This window comes from Anser cygnoides, chromosome 2, assembly GCF_040182565.1.
Source record: "Anser cygnoides isolate HZ-2024a breed goose chromosome 2, Taihu_goose_T2T_genome, whole genome shotgun sequence".
NCBI lineage: Eukaryota > Metazoa > Chordata > Aves > Anseriformes > Anatidae > Anser > Anser cygnoides.
Window position 1 is genome coordinate 108,772,286 of NC_089874.1, and position 19,825 is coordinate 108,792,110.

Genomic DNA, 19,825 nt, shown 5'->3' on the forward strand with positions numbered 1-19,825 from the left:
TTTTATTTTTCCTCAGTGCAGTAATAATTGCGCCCCTATTTTAATAAGTGTATTTTTCAAGTGTATCTCTTATCTACTGAGCATCGAAAATTGAGATTAAATTTTTAGCTTGATTTGGGAACTTAAAGGGCAAGAAAATCATTTTGATATTTTTGGTGCCTTCACGAAATATTTATGTCATATTGTTAATCTCAAACCTGCAGCTGAAGCTCCTGTGGCCCTTATAAATTAGGCTGACACTTAGAAGCACATGCACATTTCTTAATTGCAATAATTTTGTGAGATATAATTGCAAACAGTGGATAATGTCTGGTTCACAAACCCTGTCCATTGTGCTGTTCCAGCATGTTATTGGGCTGCTGTCAGAAGGGGCAAATGTTCACCAAGATGGTTAGGGGGGTAGAGCATATGATATGTGTGAAGAGGTTGGGTGAATAGTGTTAGTTTAGCCTGCAGAACTTGACTTGTCTTCACTGACCGGTTAAAGAGAGCATTAAGGCGAAATTAAGCTGCTTTCAGAGGTGCAAGAAGCCATATAGGCAAGAAGCCACAAGATAGAAAAAGGGAATTTATGCTAGATATGATGACAAATCTTTTCACCATGACAGTAGTGCTCCATGGCATTTGACGATTGCTCCATGACTAGAGCAGTTTGCACAGACAGGCTGTGGGATCTTCATCTTCAGAGATATTCAAAACTCAGCTGGACAGGTCCCTGAACAATTTGGTGTGATTAGACGTGATTCAAGCAGGGAATGATGCAAAAGATGGTCTTCAGAGGTCGCTCCAACCTAATTCCTTATATGAGTCCATGATGTCGGAGGTACCTCCATGAATACAAATTACCATTAAAGCTGCTTAGAGTCATTGTGGATGTCAACCATTTGAACATTGAAGAGAAACAGTGTCTACCCAGGACTTGCAGGGCATGTGTCATTGTAGAGGCCCCTGTGGTGTAGCTAGGCACCTCTGGTGTCTGGAGGGACAGAGCGCTGCCCCAGAGCCATCACTCACAGGGAGCCTGTTCCCACTCTCTCGCCGTGACCCTGAGGTGATTACGGATGCTGTTTATAGACTTCCTCCTCCAGATTCTTTCAAACAGTGTGTCACCAATGCAGCAGGGTCAGAGGCCAAAGGTTTTTCACCAGTTCTCAGGAAAGGGAAGCTGCCAGGAGCACAAAACATTTCAAGCTAATTCTGTCATACACACGTACAATGCTCATCGTTTTCCTTTATCTGTCTTTTCCATTACAGGAAATTTAGCCAGAACACTGTTGCCCAGCTCTGGTATTTTGTGAAATGTGTTTATTTTGGCTTATCAGCATATCAGATACGCTGTGGATATCCAACTCGTGTTCTAGGCAACTTCCTCACTAAAAGTTATAACTATGTGAACCTGTTCTTATTTCAAGGGTAAGTCTAGACCTACTGCCCTAGTCCATTCTTCCATGAAATAAGGACCTGTTATCGTGAGATGGGGTTATTCATGACTTCTCTTCACAAGCTGCTGGAAATGAGACAGTAAATCTTTCACACCATACTGCTATGTCTGTGCCACATGTCCCCTGTAGTCCAGAAGGGAAAAAAACAATTTCAGGAATGCAAATTGCAGAAAAATCAGTCTCCTGTCGTAAGCCTGACTTACCAGTCTGACACTCAGGGCCCTTTTTTAACACCTGTAAGAAATCACTTCTGTGAAAGAGATAGGGGCTACAACATTATGTAATGTTATTTGTTCTATAATCCTAAATAGTAGCAAGGCAACAAATCCTGAACAAGTCATTGGAGCAGGCTTACAGGCTGCAGGTGGAAAGGAGAATAAAGTGAGAGAGCGTACATATGAGAAATAAAATCTTTGCATCAAAAGATGTTTCCTTTGTGTACCTTTTGGAAAATGCTGCACATTTGAAGCTCTTCAGGGTTAGGAATGCTGGTGCAATAACAAACACAGCCTCGCCTCAGAGTGAAAGGTGGCATTAGGGTTGTGCTGTTACCATGATGTTGTGATTAAGCTAGTTCAAAGCATATACATATTTCACAGAACAGATGGAATAGTCTCAGCCTTTTCCCAATATTTTCAGTATGGGTTGTGTCATTCCAGTAGAAAGAGCTATAGAAGAAAGCTTTCTTCACATGAAGTATTCTTTGTGACCTGGCCAAGCAGAGAAGTGTGGAACTAGTAAAGGGAATGGTGCACTTTGAAAAGCTGCTCTGTGCATGTTGCTTTCTTGTTAGCCCACCTTCTTCTGCTGCTTAATCCTGAGTCATAAAGCCCAATCCTGTATGCAGTTGAGGACTGCCCAGCTACTGTAAAGAAACAATGCACCACTTGGTGTAAGGAGGCATAAAATGAAGTCCCACCATTCTGCGGACAGGCCAGGCTATGTTCTTCTATGCCTTCAGATCAGAGGAATTTGGGTGTACAGGGAATTCTGTTTTGTACCATTCCATCAGTTCCTCATGTACAATTGCTAGGTGTAATGATGCAAAAGCATGTTTATGGCCTCACAGGGGGCCCTAGAGGAACATGAGCTGTGGCAAAAGATATCACCCTCAAAACATCAGTATTAGTCATACAGTCTCAGGATATGATTGCATTGTATTTGTAAAAATTCCGGTTAAACTGTCTTTAAATACTGGTTTATTTCTCCCTTTTGTGATATATACAGTTATTGTGCTCATTAAATGTGATCCCTCCACTTCTGACTAATCGTCAGTTGTGCTCTCCCTTCAGATTCCGCCTGGTTCCATTTTTGACGGAGCTGAGAGCAGTAATGGACTGGGTTTGGACTGATACCACTCTCAGTCTTTCCAGCTGGATCTGTGTTGAAGATATCTATGCTCATATATTCATCCTGAAGTGCTGGCGAGAATCAGAAAAAGTAAGGAAGCCCCATATGACTGGTCGAGGCCTTCTCTCCCCTGTGCCGAAATGAAGAAAAGTAATCATGAGTCCCTAAATAATTGGGAAATCCACCATAAAGCCAGTTTGTTAGAAGATACACCTGGTGTTCATGTTCAGAAATATTCAGACTATTGGGTACTTTAAGTTAGTTGGCAGTCACTACAAGTGAAATTTCAAATGGTTTCTCCTTTACACCTGATTTTTCCACCATTAACGTGAATTCCACAAACATGTGGCCGCTAGTTTAATTGCATGCCCGAATTTCAAGACAGGGATTGAAAGGCCTCATATTCACAGACTCACATTGTGCATAACAACTAAATGAGTAACTCGCAGTAGCAGGGAAACTGTAGCTCTAAAGAAAGGTCAGGACAAGGCAGAGCTCACACCTCCATCATGTAGATCCCAGGGATGCTTGTTTCATGTAACTGCAGAGGGAACTCATCTGGCTCCTCTGCCTTGAGAGAGGATCCGCACATCCAAAAAGACTGCAAAAAAAAACAAATAAAACCACCATTTGTGTGACTGAAGTTTCAGCCTCTTTAATTCATTTAAGCTTCAGCTCAAATTAAACTTGCAAATTCTGGATTCCTTATAAGCACTATAAAGATTGCAACCATATGCTTGCTTATTTGCCAATTTGAAAAAGAAATTAAGCATTCTTTTAAGAGTGACCCAACCAGTCAGAAATTGTACATCTGCAATGAAATGGCTGTATTTTCAAGTGTTACTGACGTACTACTACTTTTATTATAATCCTGTCTCTTAATGGCACTTACTTTCCAAGTATGTCAGTTAGATTAACTTAGAGCTGAAGTGCACACAGATCTTGTATGTAGGCTTTTTGGGTTTGACTTAACATTTCTGCTGTGAATGGAGTGTCATCAGAGGCTTTGGGAGTCAGAGAAATAATAACCCAGATCTGCTTTGACTGTCCATTGTACTGCATTTTTTCACCTTCCAACAGGATCACTCTGCATAATATGTAGCGTAGATCTAATGTAGGAAGACTTCCAAGTCTGAGCATGCATGTGTGTGCCAATGCCATGTAGCAAAATCACTACCTATCACTACTATAACTATCGCTACTTTATGGGTGTTGTTCAAGGTACTTTAGTTCTCTCTGTCTCTCACTCACATTGAGTGGTATGCCTAAGTACTTTGGCTCTTAGAGTCTCTGAGCTGTTGTGTAACAGCATTAAAGGTGCCTGAACTAATCTCATACGGACAAATAATGTGCCCCTGGTGATCTTGATATGATATTTTAATGAAAACAGTATTTTGTAGTGCAAGACAAATGATTTGATACAATGCTTTTGAAAAGTAGCTAATTTGTTTTAAATATAGCATTGTATTACAAATTTAATATTCTCCTAGGGCTTTATGGATTCGTGTTGTAAAGCAAGAACAATTTCCTGAAAGGCGGATTCCTGGCATGTGTCTGAGGTGCAGTGCAATTCACTGCATCTTGATTTTGCACATGCAGTACGCAGTGTGTGGAAGGCAGGATCCTAAAACACTGTAGCATTAAGTCCTATAACAAAACATTACAGTGATGGTAAGACATTTTACAGGATGGGTACTCTTCTATTAAAGTATTCAGTGATGAGGTCAATAACAGAGGGAATTATGGGCAAGGGGAAACAATGTGTTGTATGACTTGCTTTGTAAAGAGAAGGATAAAAGCAAGATCATTTTTGCTCTCAGAAGCTAAGAAATGGAAGGATGTCACATCCGCACTGTCAAGATTTTAGGGACAGCAGCAAAGCTTGAGGCATTGTTTAAATGTAGTTGGTGTGGCAATTACCCATTTTTTCCCTTCTTTATGGCCATAAAGAATGAAAAACAGAGAGGTTTACAATATTTTTCACACCAGACACACACTTGACATGGGTTCTTCTGGCACTGTTCTCTGTAGTTGCCAGAAATTCATTGCGTGTGCAGGTTTGGCTAAAAATCTCAACATAACTGACTTGATAATGGGTAACAGATGACAACAGAAAATCGGAATCCTTAAGATCAGTATTCATTCACTCATCAAATCATACCAAGTGTTCCACTGATAGAAGAGACATTACCATGTTGCTGTTTGCTTTTGCAGAGATATCCCCAGCCAAGAGGCCAGAAGAAAAAGAAAGTTGTGAAGTATGGAATGGGTGGCATGATTATCGTCTTGCTGATTTGTATTGTCTGGTTCCCACTGCTCTTCATGTCTTTAATCAAATCTGTTGCAGGCATCACGAACAAGCCTCTAGATGTATCAATCACAATAACTCTAGGAGGTTATCAGGTAAAAAAGAAGACAGGCTAAAAGAAATCTCTGTTTTTGCACTGTATTTCCTTGTGCTCTTTCTTATTCCTTGCATTAAATTTTCTGACTGAAACTCTCCTGGCTTATGCAAAAATCAGACAAACTCCCACAAGTGATCCCCTTTGGCTTAAAAACATGTTTGTTCATCACTGATATAAAATATTACCTTCACTTGCCAGTTAAAAACAGAACCTGCTGGCAGTTTAATCTGAGTAAATTATCCTACATCAGGAAAACTCAGGTAACTGATTACAGGTCCCCATGGTAAATGTGAGATAATTAATTGGAGGTAGCTTGCTTCTTAGTGGAATAATTTCATAGTCTTCCCCTGTTGAAATGAGTACCATAATTGTCTTGGACTGTGAAGTACAGGATGCTGTATTTTGTACGTAGCAAATGATGTGAAGCAAATGTGACAAGTGTGTGTTCTTTTGTTTCCCAGCCTATTTTTACAATGAGTGCTCAACAGAATCAGCTCAAGAATTTGAATCAGACTGATTTCAATGCGTTTCTGGGAAGCTATAGGGGTAACACTGTAAGTGAAATGTAGACTACCTCATTACTTAAAAATGTATGCATGTTTCCATGGAGGCTATTTGTGAGTTTTGTTTATGTAGTCAAGTGGTCAGCAGCACCACTATCATTTGGAAGATGTGTCCATAAAGGGAGTTTGCACTAGTAAAGTTTGAACAGATCATTTGTCAAGACAGGACTGGGATATAAAGTGAAAAGTTGCCATTAATTAAAGCATCTTTGCACAAAATCATGGAAGACAGACAGAAGCTGCAGTTGTCCTGTCATCCAAATAGAAACCTTCCCTCTAAAGGACACAAACCTTCAGGAGGTGTGGTGCTGTTGGTGTAGTGCCAAAACAAATGTGTTCTGGGGACACAACACTGTTAGCACTTTTAAGCTCCATGCTCCTTCCTGTAGTGCATGTGGCTTTCACCTCCCAGTGAGGAGACATGGTGCTGTCAAAAGGAAGTGTGTATGGCCTGGAAAAGTGTTGATATTAAAATGCCTTAGTTTAAACATAGTCTCAATATTTCATGGTGCACTATGCACAAAGTTATCATTATTTTATATAGAGAAAAAAAAGACTAGTATTTAGCAGAAACTGTTGCATTACTAAAATAATCAGATTTTGATCAGATACTACTTTAAAGAAGTACTTCCTTCTAACCCATTCAAGAATTAACACCTTTTAATATTAGATGCTACCAAATAGCCTGGGTATTATAACAGTAATATTGCAGTCTTGATACACTTTGAAAGTTAAGGGTTTCAAGTTGCCTTAACACTTGCAGACATTTTTCTATGCTGAAAGATGCTTGACAAAAGAAAAAGTACAATTTTAATAAAAATATGAAAACTAATAAGAGGTGGCAGGTGACTTGTACCCCCTGACTATTACCAGAAGTTCTGAAAGCATCTGCCATCCCACAGTGGCCAGGCTTGGTATATCACTCACACAGTGACCTATATTTTGTGGTGACCACTGATACTGTTTGGAGTTTCATTGAAGCTGTCAGAGGTACCAGCCAAAACTGGTGTGGACTGAGAGCTGCTTGGCCTATTGGATCCAGGCATATAAATGGGGTTATTAGAAACTAAAGAAAACAAGATTAAATATACTTTACAGAGTTTACCTGATGAACTTTCAAACCCATTTTGGCTGACTTGACCATCATACTTATTCTTTGAACAGCTAGGCCATTTTTGGTTTGCCTTCTTGGGTTGGTTACGCTTAGTCTATTCCTGTCCCCATCTAAAGCCCCAGCTGATACCTAACAAAGCAATCAGTGTAAAACAATGCAATTCTGATTAATTGAACATTTGCAATTCTGCCTGATCAGGAAATGTGGTTGTGAGTCTTGTGAACATCACAGCATTGAAAAATTCTTTTCCTCTTCTGCAACTACAGGCTGCTTTGCAGTTTCTAGAGGGCTATGGAAAAGAAGATATAACTCTTGCAGATCTAGAAGGGAATTCAAACTCCTTGTGGACTATCAGCCCTCCCAGTAGAGAGAAAATGATACAGGGACTGCTGGATTTTTCAGCTGAGTTCACTGTAGTTCTTTCATGGAGCATTCAAAGGTAATTAATATGACAGCTATAAAATTTATGTATCATTTGCCAAGCTTTTGTTGAGCAGAACAGTTGAATACTTCCACACTGCATTTTTTGGTTTAGTTTTTCAGTTCATTCTATTGTACTTCAAACCAAAAAAAAAAAAATGTGGGAGTGAGAAAGGTAGAGAGTGGTGACTTTTGTTACACAGGAAAACTTTTGTTGCCTTTTTTTCTCAAGAAATAAATAGAGAAATGGAGCTACTTCCAAGTAGATGATTTAAAAAGGCAGGGTGGAGTTTTCAATAGGACCTGAGTGGGAGGAGGGAAAAGTAAAAAAATGTAAGTCACTTTTAGATGGAGATGTTCAAATAAACTTTGCCTCAGACAACAACATTGTTAGTGTTTTGGGGAACTGAAGACATAGACATAATTAAGGCAGAAACCAACAAGGAAATAGAAACACTCTCTTTTTAAGGGAATCTCAAACTTACACAAAGCTATATTTTAAATATACATATACTTGGAGCCATTGTTCTGCCACTCAGCACAGATCCACTTTTTGAGACTTTTGCCCATTTACTTGTGGTGACTTGGCCTGAGTGAAATACTGCTTTACAATGAAGTTTTTGCAAGAGCCAGCCTAGAAAGTACTTTAGCTGGATACATGCTGAAACACACCAAGTCACCAGGATGGCTTCTTGGCTACCGCCTGCCACCTGAGACTGGGCTAAATTGGAAATGAACTGCTATTGCAGCCCCTTTATCTACATGTTTTTTTGGAATTAGACGCTTGGTTGTTATAGCAATCCCCAGCAAAAGACCATGCACAAGAAGCAAGTCAGCTGAATCACTGTGGGAGCTCTGAGCATGCTGGGTCAGTCATGACAGTCAAAAATAGGTTTGTAATGAATCTGCACTCTTTATTCAACTTTATTTGACACACCCCCCCCCCCCCCATTTTCCTAGAAGTATACAATATTAAGCCAGTGAATTACATCCCCTATTCATTTCTGAACCTTAAATTAATTTTTAATGCCTCTACTCAATTTGCCAGTATACTTACCTAACTACGAACATTCATACACTGGATTTCAAAAAGACCTTTTTCACCCTCAAATTATACCCTGTGGATTATATTGCAACCATGAATGACTGAAAGCGCTAAAGGCTTACCATGGGGTCCTTCCACTTTTTCTCTGTAAAGGGAAACTGCTGTCTTTCACCTAGGCCAGGAGACCACAAGCAGCTGTAAAACAAGCCTCCTGTATCCCTCAGGCAGCATATATGCTTTCTGCCATTGCACATCATTTGCTGGGAGAACTTCTCTGCAGCCCCCAGCAGCCCAGAGGTTGCCTCACCCAGCTGCTGCATCCCAACCTCAAGGCACAACACAAGACGTGGTGCAAAAGCTGATCCTGGTCCAGCTGCGTTCTGCAGCTGGCATGGGGGTCCTGTCAGCCTGTTAGACACACGTTTCTGCTGGGCCAAGGTGGGGTTTCAGGAACCTGTAGCTGACTGCTGAATCCTCAGTGCCCCTGGGACAGGATGTATGTAGACTGGCAGTCCTGTTGCCCGAAGTCTGAGCAGGCATCCTCCCTCCCCTATTCTGGTTTGACTGACATAATGAGCAAAATAACATCAGTCTATCACCATTAATGAACGCAAAAGAATAGATAGGAAAAAAAAAAAAAAAACACCTTTAAGACTGCTATGTGTCCTCTGGGACACGTATGCACCATCTTGGGTACAGGTAGCATGATGCTTGCTGTTTAGCAAAGATTGGGATGGACAGGATCAGTGTGGTTAGACTGGTTAGACAACCAACTCTAGAGTTCAGCGAACACACATTTAGGCTCTGTTCTTACTGTAAGATGACTGTCTGTCTCCCTTTTACTTAAACAGAAATCTCACTCTTGGTGCCAAAGCAGAAATAGCATCAGATAAACTTACCTTTGGCCTACCAGAGAAAACCAGAAGAGACATTGCTACAATGATGTCTGGGAAGCAATTGGAAAAGGTGTAAGTTATTTTCTTTGCCTATTTATATGCAAACCTTCTGTTTTAATCCTAGTATCTTAAGGAGGTGAGGCTTGTGCAAACATACGGTTTGTCTGCCCATCTATCCACCTCTAAAACTTTGAAGCCTTGTTCACAGAGCCCAAAAGCATTGAAGTCACAGAATAATAACGTTGCTTTAAAGGTAAAGGGGTGCGTTTTGTTTTTTTTTTTTCGTAATAAATTTAGACTGAGAAGACTGTGAATACTGGAACACCACCTACAAGCATGGTGAAGCTATTAGTTGATTTTCTTTGATTTATTGGATAAGCACAGTTCATTGCAGCATATTCATAGTTAAACTCTCCTCTGAGTTACTTGAGTTCAACTTGATTTGAGGAAGTTATGTTGATTAATTTTTCATTCTAAATAACCATCCAGACAGTATTTCTCAGTGTCATTCTTGAATGGTACTAGATTGGCAAGGAAGTGTTAAATCACTCTAGTCAAAGGGTAACATCTGCAGTCATTTCTGACATCAGATCTTTTCCTGTAATGGAAATTTGCAAGGCAGTAAGAGCATTCTCTTCATCTGAATATTAAACATTATTGTATAGATGTAGCCTTATAGCATTAACAGCAGTGATGCCTCCTTTCAAGTTTAAAAGGAGTCTGGCTCTTCCTCCTGGTCACTGAGAATTACTTTACAGCAGTAGTCTCTAAATATTGTTAGGCCAACACATTGTCCCTGAAGGCTGCCTGATCTAATTTGTGGCCACAAGACTTGAAAAGTTAAAGCTGAGGTCAACTGGGAGAATGAAAACTCTGACTGGTTCATATCTCTTAGTAGGTGGAAATCAGACGTCTTTTCTGTAGCACAGCTATTTTTCTGCACCCACGCACACTTGTACATCCAAACAGACTGCTGTTCCACATCTGATCATTGCATTTAAAGAATATTTTGTGCATCTTTTATTTTTTTACCCTGTGAGGATACAGAAATATTTCCTAGGGTGATTTCCTAGAGTAGTGTCAAGGAGGGTAGATTTTCCTCCTTTGTGGGAAGATGTAATCCGTCTGTAATTCTCTCTTTGCAGGAAGCAAACAGCAGCACAGAAGATAGAGCTGTATTTGCCCATGTTGCAATAATATTGTTGATTTAATCATTTTTAACTTTGTCATAAAGGAAAAATGTTTGTGGCAGCTAGTAGACATTTGACAACCTCAGCAGGAGCTTTCTGCCACCACCTCTGCTGGTACAACTTAGCTGCTGAGCTTTTACCTATCCACTGGGCCTGCTGGAGCAGTCGTGAAGGACTTTAAATTGGCCACCTCTGTTCTTCCACAGCCTAGCATATGCAATGTAGCAGTATCAGAGGACTTCCCTGAGAGCTCCCCTTTCCTAGAAATTTTCACTCACATGAGGGAAAAGTTAGGACAGCATCTGTGCTTTTAATTACATTTCTCGCTCTCAGGATGCTGGTAATCTATCCTATTTAAGGTACTTTTAATTTTGAGTCCAATGGAAGAACTTCCACAAACATCTTTCTTTTTAAATTTGAAATCCTCCAGATAATACAAACTGTGAAAATATTTCACAATAAAAGATTCTGGGAAGAATTTTCACTCTTTTCAGGTGTTATTATTTAAACATCTTTTAATTCTGAAGTAATAAATGTTCTCACTACATATTTTTCAAGCTTGTTTACTACCGGTGATGTGTTGCCATTCTTTGTGCTGCTAATGTAGCTGACTATAAAAGCAGCTTTGTTAAAAACGTGAACAAAATATAAATCCTACATTCCTTGCAAACACACATGCCCCAGGTGTGTGGGATTCATGGCATGTGAAAGGGGACATTATGGATGGAGCTCCCTGCTGAAGCACTGACAGAACATAGTTAATAAATCCAGCTAACTTTCAGATGTGGCATCTGAACACTATAAAATCATAGTTTAAGCCAAGAATTACTGGGAACTGTGTATAGCTCTGTTAGGTATTTCTAAATTATTTTAGAGGTATAAAAATATGAAATATTTGCTTTCTCATTTTTTCCAGAACATTAGAGACAGTGTATCCATACTACATCAAGGCTCCTAGTGATTCTCTGGCAAAACCCATAAAGCAGCTATTGACAGGTATGTATCCAGGCCATGGAAAACAGAGCACAGTTGAAAGAAGTGCAACACAGTGCTCAAACTTGCACATTTGCTGAACTGTTATGGGGCACCTCAAGCTGAAATACTCTTGCAGTCATTTCTACCTGGTGCCTACAAGGTTGGGGAGACATGAGGTAATAGAGTTCAAGGCAGAAAATGCATCTGGATGTACTTTAGCTTTGTATTTAACAGTAAGGACTCTATAGATTAAAAGTCCAGCTCTTCAAGTCTGCTTTCAGAAATTGCTTTCCCTTGTTTCCTGAGAAACTGATGACAAGTTGCACTTCTCTGCATCTCTTTAATACTTTACCACAAATAGTAGTGCTGTGTGTTTGCAAATGTGGCCCCTCTGCTTGAATAATATTTTTTTTAATCTATTCCTTCCTTATTGGCTCCAAAGAATCCAATTTAGATATAAATAGGGAAATTCAAAGTTCCAAATCAGAATGTGTATAAATACTCATAGACATACATAGTACATACATGTGTACATATGCACATATGAAAAACTTGTTGGGTTGGAAGAGTAGGAACAAGTCTGTACCTAAGAATACTTTGCTCAGCAGAAGTTAAATTTGGCACTCAGGCCTTTTCTTGATCATTGTGTAGTCCATTACAGTTCAAGGTTGAGTGAGCATGTTTATATTAAGTGGGAAAAATAATTCTTGAGAGTGAGTCTAGCTTTATGTGTTACCAGTGCTTCACTGTCATTAGTCAATTTCTGTCCTAAAAAAACACTCTTAATTTGGGATTCTTCTAAAGGACTTTAATGTCTACACTGCTAATGTAGGGTCCCCAGAAATCAGGAGGGCCAGGGTTCAGCTCCTGTCTGTATGATCATTATGCATAATAGAACAGTATGCTTTTCTTGATATAAAAGAATAATATATTTTATACCCAAAAGTAATGATTTGCAGTGGTGGTGTCACTCGGATATGGAGAACCTAACCACTCACTATACCTCCAAGTGTTTCTTAGGCCGGAAATGTAAACATGCTGCCTGTCGTTGACTCTACAGCTTGAAAATACTTGAATGATCTGTCAGTTGTACAGAAGGAAATGTAGGTGATGTGAAACATTTTATTTATTTAATTTAGGGAAGGAAAACCATAACATAGATATAGTACTTTTGTACAGAAATACTGTAAAATTGGTTATAAGAGAGTTATAACAAACATTTACTCCTACATTGCTCAGTCATTTTATCATGCAAGTTGTTAAAGTATCTGACTGGAATCATTTTAACTTCTGTAGGTTTTGGTAATATATATTAACATTTCTGGTGTTTTTTGTTTTTTGGTTTTTTTTTTTTCAATAGACTGCAGATGGGAGAATATTACGGTTTCCCTGGTCAAAAATGTGTCCGATGAGGGAGTTCGTGAGTGGTGGGTTTTGAATCAGCTTGGGAAAAGATACAAAACATCTGAAGAGAGTCTTGAACTCTTCATATTCAGTGATAAAGTCAGTCCACCAAGCCTTGGATTCTTGGCTGGCTATGGGTAAGAAGGAATCTTTTATGTAAAATTAAAATAGTGTAGATATGATAGAAGTAGAGGTGACTTCATTTGCTTTTGAGGGTGTATGTTATTTCTTCTTTGTTGTTGTAATGTTTGAACCTCCAGAAATGGGCTTCTGTGGGAGTTACAAATTTACATCTATTGCTGTTACCTATAAAAGGCTTCATATTTTTAAAGAAATGATGTAACCCTTGATATCTACTCTCCAGTGGGGGAAAAAAAAAAAAAAGGCAGAAGAAGCACCCTTCACACCAATTTCCTACTAGAATAAAGTCATTCAAATGATGTTAGTTTAACTACAAGTCAAGTTCTGCCAAAACTCTGACCAGTTTCAGCAACCTTCCTAATCTCATGCATGTGGCCAGGACTCTGGGTGTGAAGCAGTTATGAAATACAACTTCACAGACAGAGGAAGTCATGAGACTGTACCTCCCTGAGAGATATGCCTTGCTAGCATCATTTTGGAGGACTCCTCATTGGAGATTTATCATGGGAGGTCAGGTAAGCATTAGTCTGTCACCACCGACATGTACTTTAATAAAAAATGTTAGGTGTGAAATCTGGCAAATTGCTTCCATTTAGTAGTCAGAAATTGTGATATTTCCCTCTGTTGCTTCCAAGCTGTAGCAGACAGGACATGAGACCATCATCATCAACGACTGAGGCTAAATCACCTAAGGCAGCAGCCTCAGCAGTGTATGTTCACAGATTTCTATAGTGTTTGAAGAGACCTTATTTTCCTTCATCCTACAGCACAGCAGAAACAGAACCCTAATTATAAATTAATGTTCACTCTGCTGATAGACTGCAATTAGCCGTGTAGATGAGCTCCCTCTCACTTGACTGACCCTTTTTCAAGGCATGGTTTGAACGCTTTCCATTCTTACTTTTCAGCATCATGGGACTATACGCATCGGTTGTCCTGGTGATAGGAAAGTTCGTCCGTGAATTTTTCAGCGGGATCTCTCACTCTATCATGTTTGAGGAGCTACCCAATGTAGACCGAATCTTGAAGCTGTGTACTGACATTTTCTTAGTACGAGAGACTGGAGAACTGGAACTAGAAGAAGACCTGTATGCCAAACTAATATTCCTGTATCGCTCACCAGAGACAATGATCAAGTGGACTAGGGAAAAAACTAATTGATCTCTTTGGTGTCACACTGCGAATCAAGTTGATTTCATCTGAATTTTAAAGAAAAAAAGCACAATATTCTCTTAAGAGCTAAGCCTTTTATAGTTAGGTAGCAATGATTTTTCACTGAAGGAGTCCTGGAAGCTACGGCCTTAGGAATCCATGCTGCCTTTCAAATTAAGGATCGACAGTGAAGAAAGTTGGATGATTTGCTGTTTTTAATGTGCCACTCCTCTACAATCTGGGGACTGCTTTGTAATTTAATCAGCAAAAAGTTTGCGTCTGTGTCTGGCTAATTTAATTTTCCAGACAATAATTATTACCCTCAAAGAGAAAAGAAAGGAGTGAACCCACAGATGACTCCAGTGTAACTTCCTAACCTTTTCTGGAGCCATGTAGATTGGATTGTGCAATATGCTGTTGTACATCACTGACTTTCAAGCTACAGTAATGGGACGCTGACTAGCCTTCAGGACACCCAAGACCCAGAGCCCCAGTGGGAACTGAAGACATTCTAGCCATACCCATTTGTAGAAAAGCAGAGGTTTTGATGTACAAAGGACACTGTGGACAAACCTCTGTTAGCAAAAAGAATACAAGTAACAATCTCTTTAAATGCCTTATTTTATTTGTACAGTCACAGAAAACATTTCCACCAAACATCAATGACTTTTCTCAGGAAAAAAAAAAAAAGCAACTGAAACTTGACACTTCGTCAAGGGTAACTAACGGCTAGAATAATTATGGTGAAATATTGGGATGTTCTGCTGGGCCATTTTCTTCAAAGTTACCGCTTTCCATTAGATGAGAAAAGAAAGTGAATTCAATGACCTAAGGAGCTACTTCATTTCTTATAACCCTTTAAAGACTGAATAGTGTGTGCTTCTCTCTGCTTCCCATGACATGCTTTTTCCCATTTCAGTGATTTAAGGCAACCATTGTTTTGCTGTTAGCCAATATTCTTCTTCCAGTGTTTCAGGTATACAAAAATGTTTACATATTCCAAGTCACATTTTTACATCCGAGACGGGTTTTTTTTAAGTTCCCAAATGTAGACATACATATGAGCTTGGAAAATGGCCTTTTTTCTTAAATTACTATTATTAGTGACACAAATGGCTCATTAAAGATCATTGTAGCATGAAAATTTACATTTGCAATGTAGGTTTCATTCCATGTTAAAAAAATTATTGAGAAAAAAAGATCATTGAGTGGGTAGGGTATGTTAAAAGGGTATACTGTGTAGTTTTGATTCAGTAATGACTTAAAATAAAGCACATGTTGCAAAGTCATTTTAGAAGTATTTTTTCCTCTGCCTTTTTACATGAAATGGGAAAAGTTTGACATTCTTCTAACTCTGTGACAAATAAATCTCTTTCTTGTAGTTAGCTGCTATTTATTATATGAATAATTAGTTAATCACCGGAAGGAAAATAATACAACATAATTTTCTGGCACATTTTACTGCAGAACTTCATAAAACAGCACAACTGAATGAAGTCGCAACATACTCTGCTCAGTGCTTCCATGACAAATGCTGTCACATCCATTCTATACTGTGAAAACCAACATTTTGAGCACCATGAAGTGCACAAAATAAAAGTCGCTTCATCGTATTGTAACAATAAAATCATTTGGTGACTGGAACTCACTGGAAGACAACCTGATTTCCTCTAAGTGTAATGGAAAGGTGGCTCCTCATATAGCCAGGCAGCATTCCCTGGTGGAGGGTTTTGCCTCATTTCTTTCATACAACCTGTGAATGAAAATCAAAATATACAGGGCAGCCCTGACATAGGATCCAACAGGGATGCTAAAATGTCCTTTGTGGTTAGATGGATCCTTATCTGTGTTCAGTAACTTTAAGGAGGCAACACTGGAAGGAGAAGAGTGAAGGGTGTAATGTGGTTCTGAAAGTACCAGCAGCAGAACCATGCTGGCCATAGTTGGCCTTGGCTCACTTTTTGGCTCCCTCTCTTTAACAGGCACTTACTTTCTGGTGAGAAAACTCTGTCTGCGGTATGAGCTGTACAGTTATTTGAGCTTTGCAGAAATGTGCTGCTCTTTCTTTCATGGATTGATCAAACTTTGAAAATAAAAGAGTTCTTCTGTTGTTTTTTTTTTTTTTCAAAACAATCTATAGTAAAATTGGTGACATACGGACTGGATACATGATTGCAACAGATGGAAAGTGTACTGCTAATCTCCACCCTTTGAGCCCAACCATCCAGCTAAAGTTGAACTGGCAGCCACTTTCTAGTGATATCCTCTAGGGAATCAATATCAGGGCCAGTACCGTGTAATGACTTTACTAACAACCCGCAGGATGACTTAGAGAACAATCTCAATGAGTTTGTGGCCCACACCAAACCTGGGGCTGGTGAGATTTATAATAACGTACATGTGTCAACTGCCCTGCTGGGGATGGAGAGAGTGGTTGATGCAGTGGAGGGCAGGACGGCCTTTCAAAGGGACCTCAAGATGCTTGAGAAATGAGCTGCTGTGTGCTTCTTGAAGTCCAATGAAGTCATAAAGACCTGCATCTGAGGTAGACTTACCCTATGCAGCATTTCAGACTGGGTAGTGGGTAGGAAAGAGCTTTGAAATAAAAGGGCCCATCAGGGAGGAGGAGGGCAAGGGGGGTTGAGTGTATATCAACAGCGTGCCCTTGAAGCAAAGAAAGCTAGCAGTATACTGGGTGTATCTGCAAGAGCACTGCTTCAAGTCAAGGGAGCTTATTAGTCCCTTCTACTCAGCACTTGCAAGACCACACCTGGAGAACTGCATCCAGGTCTGGGGACCCCAGTGAGAGAAAAACACTGACTTACTGGTGTGAGTCAGTCAGAGGGCTGGAGGACACAACAGGCAAGGAGCATGCTAGCAAGCTATCTAGCAGGTAACCACTGCTGTGAGGAGAAACTAATGGAGAAATTTGCAAAACATGAGTCATATTATGTTTACCACATATTCACAGCATTGTGATTGATACAATCAGCATGGTGTGCACATTTACCAGAGTCCAACTCCTCTATTTAGCTGGCATGAAGGTTGTTTTCCAGGTGCTGCCCCACAGCACACACTGATTCTATGATTCTTCTTCAGGAAATAATGGCGTGGCCTGCTTCAAGTCCCAGACCTTGAAGATGCAGAAGCATGCATGGAGGAAGGAGGCCAAGGCTGATGAGATCTAATGTTGGCACCCTTACTTTGAGTTCCTCACAGGTTTGGTGGATACTCAGTCCAAGGGGTGTTTGGAGGATTTCCTAAGTGCTTGGCCATCTCCTCTATGTAGGAGCTTCACTTTAGCTGAGCGCCAGGAGACTGCCACGTGGTGCTCTCTCCAAAAGACGTGGGCTCCCAGAGGAGCTGCTGCCTGGAAAGCACCCCATGGCTCATTTCAGTAAATGTCACTGAGATATGGCAACAACCCAGCCACATTGCTTCTGAGCAAATCTGCTCACAAGCGATCAGGTGCCAGAGGGTGGGTTCGTCCCTGGGGTCTGCTCCTTGTGAGCGCATGCAACTTCCGTGCATGCTTGCTGTACATCACGCACTAGTGGCTGCTCTCTTCATGCCCCATTTTTGATTCTCCTTTATGCTTCGAACCGAGGCAATTGCTCTTTTCTTCTTTTTTTTTTAACCCATTTTCAAGTGAGGTAAAAGGTGATATTTTGCCCTTATCTGGGAGAAGCAAGAACAACAATCAGTAGCCAGAGGGGTAAAAGCCCATCAAAGTTGTCATCACAACGTTAACAGAAAAGGTGTTCTCATACTGCCCCTCTCCTAGCAAACCCAGGCGATTCCTGCAGCATCTAGCACGAGACTGAAGACAATCAAATTGGGTGTAGCTGCAGGTTAGGCTGCCCTGACTCACTACAGTCAGTGCTAAGATCTTGTTTTCCACTACAATCTACAATCACATTTTGTTTTGGGTGTAGCATCTCTTACAGCACCCGTGTGGTAGTGGCAAGCCCCATCCGGCATGTGCCTCAGCAAACCCTGTGGCTGAACATGGAGCCCTTGGGGGGGGAGGGGGGGGGGGGGGGGATGCTGTGCTAACTCAGCATCTGCTAGTTTTCAAGTAGTAGCAGTGTGTACATGAAAGACACACATACACTAACATGGACTTTACGTACCTGTGTGTTTGTGTGCATGTGTGTGCAAGTGTCATCTTTTTTAACTGCACAGGACTGTTGCGTTAGGGCTCATTAATTTTTCAAGCCGCTGCCTCCCGCAGCCCATGCTGGGGCAAAAGAGGCAGCTGCCAGCAGACACAGACGGCTCATGACAACGTGACCATCTGACTACTGTAGCAAACATTTGGGGAAAGTGCATTTTTAACACTGTGGCAGCAAGAATGATGTAATGCCATAAAATATTAACGAGATGCTTCAGCTGACAGCTCTAAATACATTGCAGAGACTAAACTTTGGAGGTCAAGACAGTGTATTTGTTTCATATTCATGAAACTAGCTATAAAATTCTTCCCCTCTTCTAACCAGGATTACTGGGGAGGTGGACAGAGAGAAAAGGGAAAGCTAACTATAAAGCTCATGATGTTTTAAGAGAAAGCATGCGGCAGGTTAGCACAAAATTGAATGGTACCTTCTTCCTTCTACCCATCTAAAACTGAGGGCAAGCATCCTCACGGATGCTCCCATTACTCTCAGGTCAAGTTCTGTTTTGTAAAGGGTTGTCTTGACTCAGATCGATTTGGAAAAGATACCGACTGCACTGACATAGTGACACGGCAGCTCACCTTTTGAGGTGGTTGGACTCTGATGCGGATGATAGATGTAGTGTAGAAATTGAAACGTAAAAAAAAAAAATTAAATGTGGGAGTTTTTAAAGTACATATTTTGGTTATGAAGGTCTTCTCTAAGCAAGTTTCAAGAATTTTTAGATGACTATCATTTGAAAAGAAAGCATCACTAAAGAATACCTCAGTGAAGTACATTCCCCAAAAATCTCATTCCAAGCTATATCCCATGATATCAGAAAGATCGATGACTGCATCTCCAGTGACCCAGGAAGTCCAGGGTCACTGTTAAATGTCCAAATTAACAGTCTCCTCCATAAGGTGTCACAGAATTAAGGATGAGCTCCAGATACAACACCATGCTACCGGGCCTGGGAAAAAAAGAAGAAAAAGACAAATGGGATATGCACTGTTTTTGCTTGCTTTTATCCTGAGTGTATAGTTCATCATCAGCTGAGCACAAACACAGTGCTCATTGCTGATGACTTTAAAGATAAGCAGCAATACAGATGGAATTGCTTTTTGATTTCTTGTTCAAAGGGGTAGAAAAAAAAAAAAAAAGAAAGCAGATTGAGGAACAAATAGTTAGATGTGAAAAAACTCAAGGAATGTTTCTATCTACCAATTGTTTTGCTGCAAAAACCCCAAACAGGCCCAAATAAGCAAAGTATATTACTTATGTCTGCTTCAAAGGGGCACTTACGGGACAAAAATGATCACTTTTGCATGGCTTGACTCTGCTCCCTCTCTTCTTTGCACCTAATGAGAACAGGGTGACATTCATTGCTGGGCTCCCTGTCACTTGTCATCAAGTCTCATGTGCACCAGCTGTCAGATCCCCTTTTCTGCCTCCTAAATACCTCCACAGATTCACTGCTGCCAGGGCCCTGCTGCAAAGCAACAGAAGACAGCAAGCCCAGCCTCCTCCCTGGTGGTTTCAGCCCTTATCCATCCCAAAGAGATTTCACCGAA

The 19,825-nt window shown here is 40.4% G+C and overlaps 1 protein-coding gene across 4 annotated transcripts in view; it reads left to right on the plus strand.

The window, feature by feature from the left end:
- Nucleotides 1-15,741, plus strand: part of PIEZO2 (piezo type mechanosensitive ion channel component 2) — a 313,186-nt gene extending 297,445 nt beyond the window's left edge. For all 4 annotated transcript variants that reach the window (XM_066992758.1, XM_048077088.2, XM_066992759.1 and 1 more), the window contains 9 exons: nucleotides 1,255-1,413; nucleotides 2,735-2,882; nucleotides 5,007-5,195; nucleotides 5,659-5,751; nucleotides 7,141-7,313; nucleotides 9,191-9,307; nucleotides 11,342-11,421; nucleotides 12,761-12,941; nucleotides 13,854-15,741. In XM_066992758.1, the coding sequence (XP_066848859.1) occupies nucleotides 1,255-1,413; nucleotides 2,735-2,882; nucleotides 5,007-5,195; nucleotides 5,659-5,751; nucleotides 7,141-7,313; nucleotides 9,191-9,307; nucleotides 11,342-11,421; nucleotides 12,761-12,941; nucleotides 13,854-14,106 (1,393 nt within the window). In that variant the 3' untranslated portion in view covers nucleotides 14,107-15,741. The remainder of the gene's footprint in view (nucleotides 1-1,254; nucleotides 1,414-2,734; nucleotides 2,883-5,006; nucleotides 5,196-5,658; nucleotides 5,752-7,140; nucleotides 7,314-9,190; nucleotides 9,308-11,341; nucleotides 11,422-12,760; nucleotides 12,942-13,853) is intronic.
- Nucleotides 15,742-19,825: the final 4,084 nt, after the last annotated feature.